General features: G+C 40.0%; 2 protein-coding genes across 2 annotated transcripts in view; one reads left to right on the top strand and one right to left on the bottom strand.

Annotated features, from left to right (window-relative positions):
- Positions 1 to 1,761: 1,761 nt before the first annotated feature.
- LOC140941180 (ras-associating and dilute domain-containing protein-like) lies at positions 1,762 to 17,859 on the bottom strand. The gene is made up of 15 exons (XM_073390153.1): positions 17,489 to 17,859; positions 16,879 to 17,068; positions 12,953 to 14,859; positions 12,248 to 12,282; positions 11,740 to 11,986; positions 9,870 to 10,268; positions 9,224 to 9,374; positions 8,782 to 8,919; positions 7,240 to 7,288; positions 6,210 to 6,388; positions 4,792 to 5,100; positions 4,114 to 4,556; positions 3,116 to 3,181; positions 2,758 to 2,831; positions 1,762 to 2,305 (listed from the first exon to the last, which is right to left on the bottom strand). Exons 1-15 carry the CDS (start codon positions 17,729 to 17,731, stop codon positions 2,206 to 2,208), a joined length of 4,530 nt encoding a protein of 1,509 aa, XP_073246254.1. The 5' UTR covers positions 17,732 to 17,859; the 3' UTR covers positions 1,762 to 2,205.
- Positions 10,167 to 18,334, top strand: part of LOC140941182 (von Willebrand factor A domain-containing protein 3A-like) — a 36,237-nt gene continuing 28,069 nt past the window's right edge. Inside the window, exon 1 of the mRNA XM_073390156.1 lies at positions 10,167 to 10,305. The gene's annotated coding sequence lies outside the window, so the exon portion shown is untranslated. The remainder of the gene's footprint in view (positions 10,306 to 18,334) is intronic.

Below are 18,334 nucleotides of genomic sequence, written 5' to 3'. Positions count from 1 at the left end.
ACAAAATTTTTGTGTTGAGCTCGCCTACTCCATAAAGCGGGCGCGTGAAATTAGGAAGTTTCATGTCGCGGTCGTGCAACAACGGCTAAGAAATGTATGAGAAGGATCACCCTCCCAGCCGAGTCACCTTTAGCAGGCCTGAACATGAGAAAAACCTTGACCCCTTTGCCCGAGCCAACAGCGTTGTATTGTACTTATCAACAATAAGCTTCAATATTAAAAAAAAAAGTTCGCGCATGCTACGATTGTCTCGTCTTGACAAAGTTGAACCGGCTGGGCGGGCCAGACTGTTCATGATATGGTAAAACGTTTCCCCGGCTAGGCGGCTCACCCTTATAGCGGAGCCAACTTTTTGTTTCTCATGTAAATGGTTCGCCACGTTTTATAAGGAAATAGATGAAGAGTTGACTCGCCCAGGATAGCTCGGGTGGGCGAGTGACCCTTCTACCAGGGACAAGTTTTCTCCTTATAAAAGGGGCCTTAGACAAACCATAGAGCGCTAAACGACTTACCCTGTACATTGTTCAAAACCGATATTCTACTTTACAGACACGCGAGATTGGAAAGGGCATCAGAGCATTACTGGATTTGCAGGATGCTTTCAATTTTGGGATCTAGCCAAAAACCTACGCATAAAAAAATGGAATTTCCGGCGTTTGAGTGGATGCGCATTAGCCGGAAATGAAATATTTCCGCGCGGGAGCAGTGAGGACTGGGACAGTTGAAGTGCAGTATGGGTAGAATGGAGTGCTATAAAAGGGATGCTTATCACGTGGAAAAGCATTCTAGGCCGACACCCCGTCTAGCTCACGTTATTATTTATTTATTTGTTTTAGTATATATTGGATTTACTAGTGACAGTTCGAATTTCGCAGGGGTTTCTTAGCTTGTTTGCGTTTCCTAAAGTTACTTAGACTTTGCCATGCTTTGTTGGAATACATGTTTAGTAAATAAGGGCAAAGACCTTCCAGCCGTATAGCCTTCGGCCATACGGCCGAAGAGCATGAGCATAGAGCATGAGCCATGGATCCTACCCAGATTTCTTGCCGAGTTTTTTTTCCCTACTGGGGTTTTTTCCGGCAGGTTTTTTCTGGCCTCTGTTCTGACAGTATTCTGCGTAAACTGTCGCTCAGCTCTGTTCCAGTTTTTTCACCACATGTTTGAATGTAATAGAGGTTGTTGTATAACGTATTGTTATATCTGCGGTGCTCGGCCAAAACAGCCAAAATAAACCTAATGGTTTTTCTTATTCATGTTGTACTGCGTAGTGGAGCAGAAATAAGGCTATTTGAACACAATGTGGAAGGCTCAAGTGTAATACAACACTGTCAAGTGGGATATCATATGGCGCGCGGGAACATGAAGTATTAAAGGAGAAGTAAGGGGAAAGGCGGTAAATTCCCTTTCCGCCCTTCCTCGCGTGCCCACCTCGTTCTCGAGCGCCTTAATTTCCCCTTTCCCGTTCTCTTCACACACTTGCAGGCTATAGCCTGCGAGCAAGCTCTCCACTTGGGGAAGTCACGAGAAATCACTCGAGAGTAGCTCGCGAAAGACTACGCGAGTGCGAGGGGAGGGGAAAAGTTTCGCCGCTCGCTCTAGGGGTTGCTTTGCTCGCAATATAAAACGGAGGGCTTGCTCGCAAGGTATAGGAATAGGAACAAAGAAAAGATGAATGCACGTTGTTCACTTTGGAAAAACTCTCCAGGGAAATTATACACGCTTATGCTCTAAGTAGGCTATAGTAAAGAAAAGCCCAGTAGAGAGTATAGGAATAACCTTGAATCAATTTATTTTCCCTCTAGATGTGGAATCCACTTCCAAAGTGCTGAATAATAAATTATACCGCACATTAATATATTATGCGTCTTCTCTTCGAGTTATGAAGTATAAACAACCGTGGATCGTATGAAATTTATATAAAATGTCAGGAAACGATTCGACAAGTCACATCACGAATTAAAAATGTCATGTACACTTGTAAAATAAACACTCTTGTAAAATTAAAAAACGCGGTAAAAAAATGTGCTATTGTGAGTAAAAAACCTCTGGTAAAAAAATGCAATGATATGAACTCGACCAGAAACACTCGAAAACTACGGAGACATAAAAACGTCCATAATAAATCTATTCTTTGACATGACGGACAAAATAGCCACTATCGAGTTGTAGAGTGGTCAGCAGGTTGTCTTCACAGTTATCTGTCTATCAGCAACTGGAAGCAGTGATCTTCATTGCTACGTGAATATCAGACTTCGCCACCAGGAAGGATAAATGAGTTCCTGACTGCCGGATCTGCTGCATTGCACTAAAACAAAACAAATACATTCTTTAAATACATCGTTACTCTCTGCTTGTGGGGATCAGGTCGTGCGAGGGGGTAGCCTTGATTTGGAAAGGGAAGCGATGGGAAACGCTAGAATGCCTGCCGACCCACGTAGTACAAAACGCAGTAAAACGGATTGGGTCAAGACAAACAAAAAGCACAGATAATTTAAAATTGCAATTTCATTTGTTTGAATTATCCCAGAGCGTTCTCTTCTGTCACCATTCACTATTTTCAAACTACCCATAATACACCTTGTTTACCACCCAAAAGTTTGCTTAACCGTTGCTTCCAATTTCTCCTGGGTATTACGGTATTGAAGTCTTCCCAAGAGAAATCAAAAAAATACTTATGCAAAATTTGGGGAGAACTAAACAAGGTGGGCAATGTGAATATGGTGAATTGCGGTTTTGGTCTATTAAGGAAAGACGTACCTTTGGTAATCTGCTCCAACAAGACTGGTTCCGTTCACCGCCAAGATACGATCACCGAGACGGAGTCGGCCGTCCTGAAAATAGCATAAAAGCCAATGATCAGCATGTTTTCCCTTGAAATTCACGTAGTATTTTCTACCCACCCTGTTTCCTAAAAACAGTCCTCACGTCCCGGCAAATATCTATAATCATTGGTGACATATATTAATTGAACCCCCTCCCCCTCCCCCACCCCACCCCGCCGCCCCTCTTCTCCTCGGGATAACAGCCAATAACACACACGGTTGCAATGTATAGTGGTGTGTTGGGAAAAGGTATAAGAATTTCTTATATGGATATTACCAGTAACGCAACTGACCTTCATAGCTGGTCCTCCTGCAACAAGCGTCCGTACATAAATCCCTGGAGATCGCAGTGGTGTGTACTAAAAATACATGTTGAACGTAAAGAAGAAAACAGTTTCTTATAGATTGACCACAGATTGACCACAGGGCGCTGGTTTGGTTTCGCAGGGACTCTTTTAAAATGATCCCATTGTCAATGCCACTTTCTACCCCGCCTGAGTCGAGAAGTAAGCAGTTCGGGAACAATAGATCACCCCCACCCCCCCCCCCCCCCCCTCTCTTCCCTTCATCGAGCTGGGGGTCTGATATAGCGGGTTGACTACAGGGCTTACTTGTACTTGATTACAGAGAAAAAGAAAACTTATTTCATAAAATAATAAGGGTTATGTTGAAAAACGTCCAGCCTAGTCAAACTCTTGATTATTCCGCCAGACGCCAGCTGTTACGTCTGACGTTAGGTTTATGCAATGAGTGCCACACCTCTGTCGGCCGTCTGGCACAAAGAAAATAATGATAATCATGCTTTAAGTATCCTCTCCCATTATCTCTTTTCAGGGATAATAAAACAAATTATTAAATGGAACATAACATGGTTACAAATCCCAACTGGTAGGAGGCGAACTAGTTGGCTATTTCACGAGCGTAACCAAGGATTTGGACCACCGAGAGCAAATCCAGGTAGCGGTCAGGTAAGCGCTCTAACCGCTTGGCCACGCTGCCTCCGCAAATAAATTGGTGATCATCACAAACGGAAACTATGTTATCAAATCCAGACCAACTCCAATTATTTACGTTTCAGGGGCATCACTCATGAGCAAGCCGACTTACTGGGAATCGCTCAACATGTTATCAAAATGAATTTGTGGGCCACTTTTGCGCACAAATTGCGAGACTCCGCGTGTATCCTTGCAATAAACTAAAGCAATATAAACAGTTTAGGGCTACTTTGCACGACTTATTGGAAACCGCAAAACGCAAGCAAACAACATAACCCAGAATACTTGAAACTTACCAGACCATCAATCAATCCTAGGCCTATTCCATCATCCCCCTTCATTAACTCGACAATAAACACGTCATCTTGCCGGTCATCATCTTCGCGCATGCCCTCTAACTTGGTTGTGAAGCCATTCGTGCTCGCTGGTGCAACATCATTTCCAAGATCAACATCGGACTCATTCCTCAACCGACTTAAAAGTTTGGCTTTCTGTAGTGCTCTCTTCTCGTCGAATTCTTTTGTTGTTTCAATTGTCGGATCCACTGCTATCTGCAAGGCCAGCTCTTCGTTCGTTTCCACGTCATCTACCGGAAGTACGGACAACCCGTTTACATTGTTCACGGCGTCGCGTGTGACGGCGGGCGTCACGTCAATCCATTTGGAGTTGTCGTTCGTGTAAGGTGAGGGTGCTCTCCCCACGTTCTGGTTTTCATCCCTCTTTCCGACAGCTGATCCTCCTAAAGAGCAGCAACAACGAGAGATTTAATTTGTGAACTGGGAAAGAGTTGAAAAAAAATTGTAACTAATAGCGTCACTATTGATATTATCCAATATCAACAGTAGTTATTTTCATCAGCGAAGACGACACTTTACTTCAAGAGTGGCTGCCTCGCTGAAGCCCAATGTACTGTTCGAATCAGTCAATTCCGACAATAAGCACGTCGAAAAATAAAGACACTCTTTTTTACCAACCTGAGGTTCTAGGCTCTTTGTTGTTAAGTCCTCTGACAGGACCCACAGATGAGTCCCCAGAAGACGACCCCATGGAATCAAGACTCTGCAAAGGATTAGCGGGGGAACTCGCTCTGGCAGGTCGAGGCTTGGGACCTGGGCCTGCTGGTCCGCTGACCAATCTAGATAGCGGGCGTTTGGCAGCCTGTGTTACCCGCCTGTTTGGTGTCGGATCTGACATTTTCGCTTTAACTTCGTGCTTGATCGGAGGTGTTTCCCTTTTTTCGACAGGGATGGGTGCCTTTGCCGCTTCTGGGAGCACGGTTTCGTCTGAAAACACAAACGGATATCTCTAAATTAGATGAGACAGAAACTGAGTAGGACAAGTTTGCCACGCAATCACGTTACCTTAGACCTAACAATAAAGAGTAATTGCCTTAATTTTGCATTTGCCAAATCTGGCAAGTGTTATATCCTCAGGGTCCAAAGAGCACTAAGCCCTATTACACATCAATATAGAGCGATTTTCGTATGACCTTGTAAGTAAAGTGTTCGTTATTTGTTTTATCAGCCAATGGACGAAAAGATCAAAACATGCCCTCTTCGTTTTCCCGCCAAAGAAAACCCTAATATGGAGAGAGCATTGTTCGATTGGCCAATCGTGTTATAGTATGACGTCAGAGCGAAGTATCGATTGATTTCTAGAAAGTTCTCGGGCATGACGATTTTTCACCCGAGCGTTCGCTTAACCAACCAAAAGCCACGCGCGTTTGTATCCTTTCTACTATGCTACGTGAACCCTGGAGGCAGTGGATCATCAACCCTAATTAGGTGTTACCCTGTCTAAGTCTCTGAACTGGAAGGAACATAACCTGCATGTCAAGAACAAAGCTAATAGCTCACTAGGGTTTATTAAAAGGAACTTTCATTCATGCCCTAAGAGAGTTAAGAAGCGCGGGGGAGCGCAAACCCCGGCCAGAATACCAACCAACCAACCAAAATGGGTAAGATAGAAACCTTTCTCAGTTCAGATGATCAATGACGTTAAGCCGTTGGCCTCGTCTCCTTTATCGTTCGTATCAGTTAGTTAATTGGGGACGTAAAGGAACAAATCCAAGACATTGTTCGAAAAGAGTAGGGGACGTAGGCCACGGGGCCATGGTCTATCTGACTTATGCTATCTTTGGTCTGAGTGGGAGAGATGAGATCATACATAGACAGAAACGGCAGCAAAGTTCGCCCTTATAAGCTGACGCACCATCACAGAATTCAGCCGCTAGCTTTGAGAGATTCGATTTGGGTCCGTTCATTTTTTCTTCGTTTTCCTCTGCTTCAGGCGGTAAAGCAGAGGAAAATGGTAGGCGTCTGCACACGCGCGGGACCACACTTCACAGCAGCGCTAAATAAGATGCTATCTGAACTTCAAGTAATGTACACACCTTTTGTCAGCGCAGAAGAATCAGACACGACGGTCTCAAAAACGTATTCCTCTGGTGTAGTGTATTTAGGGGAGGCTGGGGCGGAGACCACTAAATCTGGCACGTGATCTGCATTCTGAGAAAGCGATGACGTTTGAATTACTTCCGAGTGACTAACTTCCGGTTCTGGTTGCTGAACTCTGCAAAGATTTTATACGAATACACATTCAGTTGAAGGGTGAGACTAAGCCTTCCATTTGACAAAAACTGCTGTTTGCACTCACCGAAATTATATAGGTTGTAACTACAATGGTTCCCTTAAAACCTGGTTGGACAGCTTATGTTTATTACCCGACGATATACACCTCGTAGAGAAACATATTCGAGAAAAGTGGAGAAATCAGAGTTAGAGACTGTTGTGCAGGGAAAAGGGTGGAATACAGGGTTTAGCACCGAAGTACAGTGATTAGGGTTAAGCACTCTCTTAAAAACGGTTAGCTTTGATAATGATAATGATCAATGCCATAATGATTTGATAATGATCAATGCCATGTAAAGTACGTTAAAATTAACCGGCTCCTGACAAGTATTTGAGTAAATATGACAACCTGATTTTGGGGTGTCCATTCTAGTCACAACCAAATTAGCTTATATATGGTGAATAAAGCAGTTCTTCCATGTGTTTTTTTTTTGTTTTCCAAAAAATATCCCCAAAAGAAGACAACCTCATTGCCTCGAAAATGAAGGATGCCCTACTGCGAAACAAGTGAAACTACTTTTTTTCAGTTAGTTGGCTGGTTTTGCTCGTGTTCGATCAATTACCAAACGCATATCGTTGTTTTGAGGCAACAGATTTTAAGCTTTTTATAGTCCCAGGGATGTTTCATTTTAATATGTTGTGATATTTTTCTTTCAAAAGCAGTTTAACTGCACGAACAACACGTACACGCGGTAAAATCGTCTAGATTTTCCTCGTGGAGGCTTCACTTTTGTTCAGTAACGCTAACTTGATATCAATAGTCCTTTCTTCCCTCATTAAGATTTTACTAACCTGTTTAATCCATTAACTCTTGACACGTCTGCTTCTGTTGTACCATGCCCTGAAAATTATTCAGTTTGAAGACGAAAACGGATCAGTCAGATAAAGGAATTCAAAGAGTTCGAACCGCTAGTTTCAATGAAGTCTACCGACAGAGCCGGAAAAATTAGTTTCCAAAAGGGGACTATTTATTTTGGGCAATCCCTAAGTATCCCTTCTTTGTAGCTCAGCTGATTATACCTTCCTACAATGGCACCTCGATTTAACAAAGTGCCAAGAGACTGGGGAAATTGGTTCGTTGTATTGAGGGTTCGTTATATCGAACACCTCCATTTAGCGAATTTTCGGGAAAACCACCAAAACGTTCGTTATATCGACGTATAGTTAACAACTAGTAATAACCAAAGGTTACGCAGTGCGGGCGACAACGATCGAAGGACAAAATGCTTTTGCTCCATCGCTATGCTTTGCGCAAGTTTCACGTGACAGATAATCAAAACACGCGTGATCGGATTACGAGTGATAGAAGGTCCAAACGGGCGTGATCAAATTGCGTTCTCTGCATGCCATTCATTCTTAGTGGAAGACTGGAAGTTCAAACGAATACTGGCTACATACATGAGACACCTGCGTAATAACAACCTGGAGATTAGGATTGCGGGCTCCTCTTGTCGCCCGCAATTAATTTACAAAACCGACCATTTCCTGATCTGAAAAATTACTGCAATAACATTTCAGTACCGAGCTATATATAGCTACGGCACTAGAAACTCAAAAACAAGCAAACAAAACTGCTTAACTACTGTACACATAAATTTTATCAATCAAATTTCAACTTTAGAAAATGTCGTGAAACGAGACGCCATCTTGGCACGCAAAACAGTGCATAGCCAAGGACCGACAAGCTAAAGTTCGTCGCTTTCTTGGTATTTAATTTGTTTGTGCGACTGCTTCACTTATCGCTCAAATTTGAAAGAGGATTTAATAGGTTTCATATTTTATGTTTGCGCTTGTGGATATACTGTATTCGTTTAATAAAACGAGGATTTCGTAAAATCGAGGTTCCGTTCCTTACATTTTACAGTGGAACCTCGATATAACGAAGTCCTCGGTATAACTAACAATTTTCTTTACCCCAGTAATAGTAAAATATATGAAAAAGGACCTCGATATAACGAAACCTCGGTACAGCAAACAAATTTTGCCAGTCCCTTGGTTTATATATTCGTTATATCGAGGTTCCACTGTACTGTAATTTTGGCCGGGCTGAAGAAAATCGTTTGTTATACCGAGGACTTCGTTATAGGGGTTCGTTAAATCGAGGTTCCACTGCCTAACACTGTTTAAAGTGCAAGTAGAAGACTGATGTATTTCGTTTTGATTCGTTAAAGTCGTCTAGACGCATTTAACGTCTGAGACGTTAAAGTCGTCTGTTAAGTGCGTCGTTCGGACGCACTTAGAAGACGTTAAAGTCGTCTGCCTTATTTACCGTCTTTATACTAGACGTTAGCCTTAAGACGACTTTAACGTCTCTAGCATAAAAACGGTCATTACCTGGATTGATCGCCTTTTTGATGGCTTCAAGGTAGTCGTCGAATGACTGATCCGTCGGCCCATTTTCCAAGTCCAAAACAAACCCCACAGCTGGTAGTTTTAGCGGAGGATGCTCCGAAAAACTCAGAAGGATGTCCGCTGTAAACAACAACAAAGCATGCAAATGTAAAAAAATAAGCCACCGCGTTGCCACAGCTACCGAGATTTTTATCGCGGGTTACTGAGTCTCTCGCTCGGGTTACTGAGTTTCAAGACAAAAACGGCCAATCAAAAGAGCGGATATGAAATTTCTCCCGAAAAAGGCACTCGGCGAGTAAGACAGAAAACAAACTTGAGTTTCAGTGCTTACCTTATATGTATAAACATAACCCGAAATAGCGCAGGAAATTGCTTTAACCACGGTAGGCATACCTAACCGCTCACCACCGCTGGTTTAACCTACCTGTTCTTAGTGCTGGTTCTACTTCCTCCGGCGGTGGGAACCAGCCCCTTGGTCGAGACTTGCCTGGACCAAGTTGATATTCGCCAAGGATTTGTTGAACTTGAGCAGGGTTAAGTGCTGGGAAGTCCCGCCGTATTGTCATCCAGTCAGCCTACAAACACGTTAAACAATTTTTTTTTCAGAAAAGAAAAAAAAAACTGGACCTGTAGTTATTTTTGTTTGAACATGCCAAGCTCAGGGCATAAAGGTCGTTTACCAATTACACGTACGGGCAAACCGGTCGGTTCACGACAATAGCTTTAGACAAGCTAAACAACATTCAATCTTTTTTGTTCATTTCTCTGCATTCACTGCACGATTACGACGTGAAAATGCCTAATTTCACGTTTCATGTAATGGGCGTAATTAAAACAAGGAACGACGAAATTTTCTCTCTTTCTGAGCTTGGATATGGTTCTTAAGACAACTTCAGGAGGGTTTGCCTACATTTGACAAAGTAAGTGGGTTGGAGTAATCGCGATTAAGATATGGAAAAAGGATGCGAATTCACTTTTTCAGAAACGTTTTGGCCGCCGTCGCCGTCCTCAGATCTTAAGGCTCCCAATGTTAATACAGTCTCACTTGGCAAACGTGACAAGGCACTAACCTGTAAAAGTTGTACTTTGGGCGTGGCCAACAAATCCGCTGCAGTAGAAAGTCTGTTCAAATACTCAGTAGCCTCGTCTTGAAGTTGCACTTGCGCCGCCCAGCTCTCCAACAAATCCAGATTGCCTCGTATCTGCGCTCCTTTCGCCCAGCGGTAGAACTTGCCCCCAGCCCCTCGCTCCATCAGCGTGTTAAAAAGGGAAGCATTTGTGAAGAAGAACAGGTAAGCGAAAAGTTGGTGAATTATGTCATCGTGGACAGAATAAGCTTTCACGACATCGTACGTAGTTTGAAAGATGCTAATGACTGTTTCTACTTCTTGTGGTTTCTTGTCGCTATCCTCGTCTGTGTCCTGGAATGGGTTGGTATCCAAGATGGCTGGAAGAGCAATGTACAAAACCTGACAAACCAAGAAATTCACCGTAAGCACTAAAAAGGTAAGACTTTAAAAACACCACTCTTTACATGCAATTCGGGCGTTCAACACAGTCCTCATGACTTCACTTTCTTTTCCATTTTTGTCAGCAACAAGAACAAAATGCAAAACAGACCCTAACTCACTATGTAAAAATTTTACCGTCACAAGTGTACTGCACATAAAATGTCCATAAAATATCAGTAGAATCGATTCTCAAATTTGGAACTCTATTCTTTATTCCATAGAGCGCTAGAGAGATCACCTTTTAGCAAAAAAGATTAAGGATTTACTTCTTTATTTTGCAATCTCAAGACGATTATATAGAAACCCCCCGTGTATTAACAAATTTGTTTTATACATTTGCAAGTGTCCCCATTGTCACTCTACTCGATACATCTCCCCATTAGTCCCTAGGCTATTTGCGGGTGGGAAGATTATGCAATTACTTAAGCTTATAGTTAACTTTCAATAAAAATGTGTTGTTGTTTTTTTTGTAAAGATATATGTTGTGATAAGAGGCTTATGCGAATTCGGTTCATCTGAAGGCTCCATAATGGCTACGATGTGCCAAGTTATAAACACGTGTGATAGCTATGACGATGACATGTTTAGGCACACATATTGCCAACGATCAAAGTCGCTTTTTAATAATGTAAACATTACTTTGTACTTTGTGCTTAAAATGAAATTTATATAATGCTTTATGAGCACATCAGGGCAGTATCACAAAAACGTTCCGCAACTTTAACAATAATATGCATGTTCTAAAAGGTCTGTTAAACAAAAAATCCTTGGACACTGATTTTCAAAGCACACTTATTCACAGTTTTATAAAGTTGGTTTCCTACAATTTGGAATAAACAACTGTTGAGAATGTAAGAGATAAATGATCAGAACTTGTTATTGATCAGCTGAAAGAAGGCATCAGTTTTTTTTTTCATTTCACAGAAAACTAACTGGAATGATATATACCCTCACTTGGTCACGACCATATGAGTTTGTTATAGATGAAACCGAGGTTGATCTTAATTTCCTTTGTTCATTGGTCCTGGGGCTAAAAGACAAGGCAAATTGAGAATCAATCTTGGTAAAAAAAATTTAACCTGAATTTCATTTTGACCTACAAAATATTTCCCATCAGTTCAGATGAGTTTATAGTTTGCATTGCCCATGATCCGCCAAGATTATAACCTTGATTTAATGGTAAACCAAAAAATAATCATATCTGTGCAACTGTGCAAAAAAGGAAAATGACTCAAATAAAAAAGGGATGGCAAAAAGAATAATTTAGTTCATCTTGCTTTTAATGGCTATATGAGTGAATTTGAATTCTCTTTAACTAGTCAACATTAATTAATTGAGGTAGAATCAAAGTGTTGGCCAAGTGAAGTATAAAATCTTTGCAAGTGGTCACTTCCGCGATCCAAAGGGATATAAAATTTACTTTAAGTACCTTAGTGAGATGATATACAGTCTGCTGAAAGGTATAAATGACAACTTCTTCAAGAAACATCAGCAGTTCCTCATCAGCATTGAGTAAAGCTTCATCCCATTGAAGGGCATTTTCAGAAGGATCTTTGATGTACTGTGACATATTACGCTGAAGGAATGGCAGCATTTCCAAACAGTTAGCCATCCAAAACACCACTGGTCTAAGCTGGGGTAAAAGTTCTTCTAAAGCTTTCTCTGGAACTGTTGTTCTGTCAAAGATGAACTCACATACCTTAATACATGAATGATAATGACACTTTCTTTAAGCAAGGAAAAATAAATGGCCAAAAATAATCACTAGCTATTGTAGCTTACAACAAATGACTTTGCAGTTCACAAGGAATAAAACTGATTACAAACAGATGGCAAATGAAAGAGCTTTAATAAAGGCATTTTTAAGGAGTAAAACAATGATTTTTAAACTTAATATGATAATAATTGATTTATACAATAATTTAATAATCCCTTACCTTTCAATTGTTTTGGACATTTCTGCTGTCTTATCCTACAACAAGGCAGAAAGACAGTTTTACAATAGCAACATAATGTCTCAAATTTATAGAGGGTGGCATCTTGAACAGATATTCTAGTGTTTTATAACTCAACATTTGCTTCGCTTTAAAGCCTTTAGGGATACATTTGAAGAAGACTAAATCCAAAACCCAAGGGAAAATCCTCTGTCAAACTCTTGGAGGAAGGCACCCCTTACAATAAGGTTGCATTGTTAGGTTAGCCAGCTTGCCCTAGACTAAAAATATCTCAAGTTTGGTTGGAAAATCTACTCTTTTTTTAAGCCACTGTCTACTTTGGCTAGGGACAACCTTAAAGCACTAGTCAAGGTAACAGAGAGAGATCAATCTCTGCTGTATCACAAAAATAGATAATTTGAATGTTAACAATGAACGGATGCACCTTGCAAGAGGTTGCTCACTCAAGGTGCATCTCCATTTGTGCCCAATTAGTTTATCCGGTCATTCAGTGACTAATCAATCACTGAAATAATCATTGCTTTTAATTTTATATTTATTTGGTGATTTTCACATGTCTATATAAAAGTAAAGGAAACAGCAGCATAAATATTTTTAAACAAGAAAATCCCAATGTTTAAAGAAAATCTCTTTGATGCAATTTAGTCATGAAATGGGATAAGAAAAGAATCATGGTGAACAACTTACAGATGCAACAGTTTGAATTGCATTTGAAATCTTGATGAGAAGTTGCCTTGTTTGTTGTTCAGTGTGATATCTTGCAGAATGTTCTATGCACATAATTAATAAATATGATGGAGTCAACTTGTAGCCATCACTTGACAAATCTACAATTTCCATTATCATGTCTACCAGGTCATCTTCATCTTGCAGTTGATATGACAATCTTAATTTTTTGCTAGGTTCATCTGGAATGTCTGCAGGATTTATTGCACTAGAATCAGGTGTGTTTGATTTTGATCCAGACATTTGCCACTTGTAAAACTGCTTCAAGTTATTAAACCAAGTTAATTTCATTGATGTGTCGGCCACTTGCAAGGGATCCTTATACATGAACAAGTAATGCTTTCCAAATGATACTAAGTCTCCAGGGTGAAGTTTAGAACTAGACTTAACTGGCAGACCATTGACACAGACATCAGCACCTCGGGAAGGTTCCATATATATAGCAAAATTTACATTGTAGTCTTGGTGCTCAAATCTGGGAGCTGATGTCTCAATGTTCTTGCTTAAGGTACAATGCTGAGGTAAAACATCAGGGGCAAAAAGAAGAATGTCAGGTGATTGGTCGGTGATATGATGAACAGGACGACCAACCAATGCTAACTGCTCATCTAGTCTGTGGTACAGGAAGTCATCGTGATTACTAGAACCTTTCAGAAGAAGAAGATAAGGTGTGTCCATAGGTGCAGTGAATGATGATTGAATTAGGGAGGCTCGTCCAGAACTTCCTCCTTCTTCTGCACTCATGCTTGAAAAATGATCTCCAATCGATGAAGTCTGTGACATGTCACTTGCTCCTGTGTCTCTACGACTCTCTTTGTTACTCGCTGGAACAGGAGCTTCACGTCTGGAAGCAGCTCGTATCACAGCAACACTTCCACGTGGCTTAAAGAATGAGGAATCTTGAGTTTCAGCTCGCTTTCTTAATTCAAATCTGCGGGAAAATCCTGCTATTGGCTTCCACAACTGCTGAAGCACAAGTGGCTTTTCCTTATCACTGATGACCCGGGCATACTCAGTTTCCCATTTATCAGCATCTTCCTGAGAATTTTTAGCATTCATGCTACCGGTTCTCTTTGTAAAGTAACCAATCACATCACAAAGGACATAATCTGAGGCCTTTTCTGTTGTCAGTGAGTATCTCTCAAGAGCCTGCTGAACAATTTCATCAGCAGTAGTCATCTCTGTAGCTCTAACACTTTTGTAATTTGAACCTGGTGAAACATGGTCTCCAAAAACTTTGAGAATGCCAGGTGCCAACTGCTCTGTAGACAGTTCAGTATGAGCATTTTCAGCATCTTTTTTCTTGACTTTCATACGACCCAAAGATCCTTTCCTCTTGTGCTTGGTGCGGGCCGCTTTTTGTGCAGCATGCGAACTTTGATCTGTCTGATTTCCAGATCCATCAAAAAACATCCCAAAACCCTTTCTAGGGGAACTTAAAAAGTTTCTAACATTTTGACCTCTTGATGATGAAGGCATTTTATCCTCTACTGCCTTAGCAACCTGTGGTGGAGATTTTGGCTTTGTAAATGGATTTCTGACAGGGAATGGGGAAGGATTATCATTTCTTGCACTATAAGCCTGACCAGCAGAACTACCCGTAGAGCTGTTATCACTACCAGTGCTTCGAACACTTGCTTTTGAAGGACTTGGACTCGGGCTTGGAATTGGATGAACGGATTTTGCATCAGGATTGTTCAAGGCTGTTCCATTTGGTACTACTGTCTTACTTGTGCTGTCTGTGCCATTGATCAAAACTGCTGTCTCAGGGGGTTTCTTTATATCCAGTCGTAGAACAAATCTTGGAGGCTTTTTGGCATTTAATGCAATTTCAAGAGGGGCATCAGAGGGATCTAAACAAATTTCATCTGCAAGAGAACAGAAATTTGATCTGTAATTGGCTAAACTAGCCACTCTCATACACTCAAATACTTTTTGCACATACAGACTCAGACTCAACAAAGATTAACAAATCCCTCGTAACGTAAAATACCCTGAAGATTGTTGTTAACAATAGCCCATTGTTACCAAACAACAGTTAGGATACTGTGGTAGTCCATAGCTTAATTTCCCTTCACTGAGGTACATTTTTCTTAAAACCAGCAAGATTGACTACTAGAATCAAAGAACTTTAGTTTATACTTATTCAGTGATTAGGTAACATGATTCAAGTGTTCTTTAAAAAACTGGCAATAACTACATTGGAATCTTGATTTTACAAACTTCTTGGAGTAAAGGAAATTAGTCTGATAGTATTGAATCAATTACTTCACTAGCTAACAATTTCTCAAAATTGCAGTGTTTGACTGGGTAGGGGTAAGGATAAGGTTAGGGGTAAGGGTAGTCCATTTTTGTTAAAATCTAAATGGTCTCTGCAATTCAGAGACCATTAACTGGTTTAGGAAATCCCATTCTCCCATAATATTGATCCAGATAATCTTGATGTAACAACTCATTCAAATTTCCTTAACTGATATATTATAAAATCCCTGTGCGTTTCATCAAGGTAATTTATTACTTTGTACATATCCCCAACTTCTAATATAATGTATTAAAAAAATTATAACTTTATATGGTTGGTCAATACTGCCTGGCTTAGAATATCCCATTATGCCTGCAATCTTAGTGTTTGAAAATGCATTGATATTGATGGGCAACAATGGATTTCGAGTAGTGATTTACTGACATTGAGGGACATCAGTGAAACAGCATTGATTTGATGTTTGTTTTGTTTATCTAATACGTTTTTACAAAACAACTATTTTAAACACAATAAGCACTCCAGAGATTTTATTTATTATGACAAACTTTCACTACCATAGACAACCTGACCAACTGGTCTTTTATTTTAAGTTTAAAAGCAGGAAATCAAAGAAATGAGGAAAATAGTTTCTGTATGTAGTAGCAGCTTTGGTTAAGGTAATATATAAAATCTCTGTAAAAATATTGTGATTATCAGCATAAGCATCTGGGTCGTATCACTGTGTAGGCATATGGAAAATTCTGATGATCTTAAGTTTATCAGTGAAATTATTAAAATTTGACCTTTTGTGTGGCAGATTGTACGGTTTTTTGTAAATAAGTGTAAGGATGAGAGAGTTTTCGAGCGTGATTTGTCTTAAAATGATTTCATCTCGTTGTAAAAGCATCCAGATTACATTTAATGTTTATGTTCTTTGATGTGGAAGTTAAAATCTTTAGAAAAACTTCACTATAAGAGAGAAAGATACATTATAAACTGTATAAAAGAAATTAAATACCGTTCCAAGTCAAATTTATTTACTACAAGAATCCAATTAACTGCTCTCGAATGTGCTATGTACTAACTGTAAACTATTAGTGCGCCCATCAACTCTCAATTACAGCCTTACAATGACACACGCAGAGCACAGTCATGCTGGCGTTTAGTTCCTTTTCTGTGATTTAGCGGATCTGTTTGAAATGCAAAGACTCTCGTCGCCAAAATTTCAAACATTTCCTTTTACGTGTCCGAATACACAAAAGCATAGTAAAGATTGTCAACTGTGCTATGTCAGGAATGGACTCAAAGTAAACTTAACCAAAGCTACAGAATAATAATCACCACAAACTTTAATTTCGTGTGAAAAATTGATTTGATTTGTTAACTATAAAGCCCCACCATGAGCTTTATAACTTTTAATTCATTTATCTGATAAATAAATTCGTGAATTTGATAAATAAATTTTTCCCAAGTTAATTTCGAGTTTGTGCCAAACAAAATAACTTCTAAGGTAAATCTCAAACCACAATTGTTGAAAAAATACTTTTGGGTCCTCGATCTTTTCGCCATACACAAGTGACAGTGTTTGCTTGCCATAGTCTGCTCCGTGAATGTTTATTAAATAAAACATCAAACATTACGGTACCTTCTTCGTAGACTTCGTAAAGTTTGGCCTTTTTCTCAACCGAGGAATTCACCAAATCGGGCTTAAACTTTTCAATCAGTGTCGGGAGCAACTCCGAAACTAATGTTTTGTTTGTCAGGCGTAAAGCTTTTGTCAATTCTTCTTTGCCGTCTTCGAAGTAGAAGCGTAACGCACCTTCGAAGCCAAGGTCCTAAAAGCGAAAGAAGATACAATTAGTATATGGTCATGTGTTCGAAATATTATCTAGAGAACGTCACACGTGAAGTAATCGATTCCAAATGACTTTTATCCTCCAGTTCTAATTTGATTTACGAAAAGCAGTTCTACCTTTTCACGCTTGACGGCTTTAAAGACTCTGTTGTGACATTTCACTCTTGAATAGGATTCCACGATCCGTAAAATTAAACTACTGAGCGACAAGTGCAGCGAAATAATGCGATGATCATTGACTGTAATAACCCCTAATGCCTAACTGGGAAGTTACTGTTGTCAATTTTTAAATGCGGCACGGGCGGGCGACAAGGTGCACGTTGTAGTATAAATGATTAACATACGACAAATAACCGCGCATTCCTTCGACAATATATTTCGTGATAAAACACTTACGTACCTCTTTCAATATCAACCGAAAAGCTCCATGTTGGTTACCCTTGTTATATGCCGAAATCTTGAGTCCAAGCTCTCTTTTTGTGTTCTGTAACTCGGATTCTTCATCTTGGTCCTTATCAGAGCTTTGAGCTTCTTCGGCAACTATCCTTAAGTGCGCTAAGATACGTGGATCAGACAAGATGTTAGACGACGATCGCTTCGAGAACAAACCTTGCGGCTCCTGCCCCTGAATGATGTCATCCATGCGTGCCGAAAGCCATTTAAAAACCTATGCCCTGAATGGAGGTTTCTAAGAGTTTTCAAGTTCTAGATGATGGTCATAGAAGCACTGTACTCGCTTAATATTGTCTCGGAAGTTGTGTACACACAGCAGCCGAAGTTGATTGACAAGCAAAAGACATTTTAGATTGCTGTTTGTATAGTCACTTCTATCATTGGTTGTGGGACAATTCAATATTTATGAAATTTCTGCCCCATTGGTTGTTTATAAAGATCGATAACCGCAAAGACAAAAGAGACTTAAACTGTCACAAATCCTCGGAGAACTATAAAGCTAAATTAAAATCTAAACAAGGGACGTAGGATCTATTTCTCAGATACCTCAAAATCGATTGTTTTTCTCTCTGATTTTATGACCTTTTTTATCATGGAAAATCGGCAAGGAATAAGAGTTCCTAATTGTACCACACTTTCGGTTTGTCCGCAATTTAAAACTTTAAACCCATTTGATTTTAATAAATAACTTGTGCAGAAATCAACGCTAAGAAACCATGTGAATCCAAAAATAATATACAGTTTTTCTCAGTAATTCTTTTAAATGCAGTTTATAAAAGGTCGACAGTTTGTG

This window comes from Porites lutea, chromosome 6 (genome assembly GCF_958299795.1).
Source record: "Porites lutea chromosome 6, jaPorLute2.1, whole genome shotgun sequence".
NCBI lineage: Eukaryota > Metazoa > Cnidaria > Anthozoa > Scleractinia > Poritidae > Porites > Porites lutea.
The sequence above is the reverse complement of the archived record's forward strand: the minus strand, read 5'-3'. Positions and strand labels throughout refer to the sequence as shown.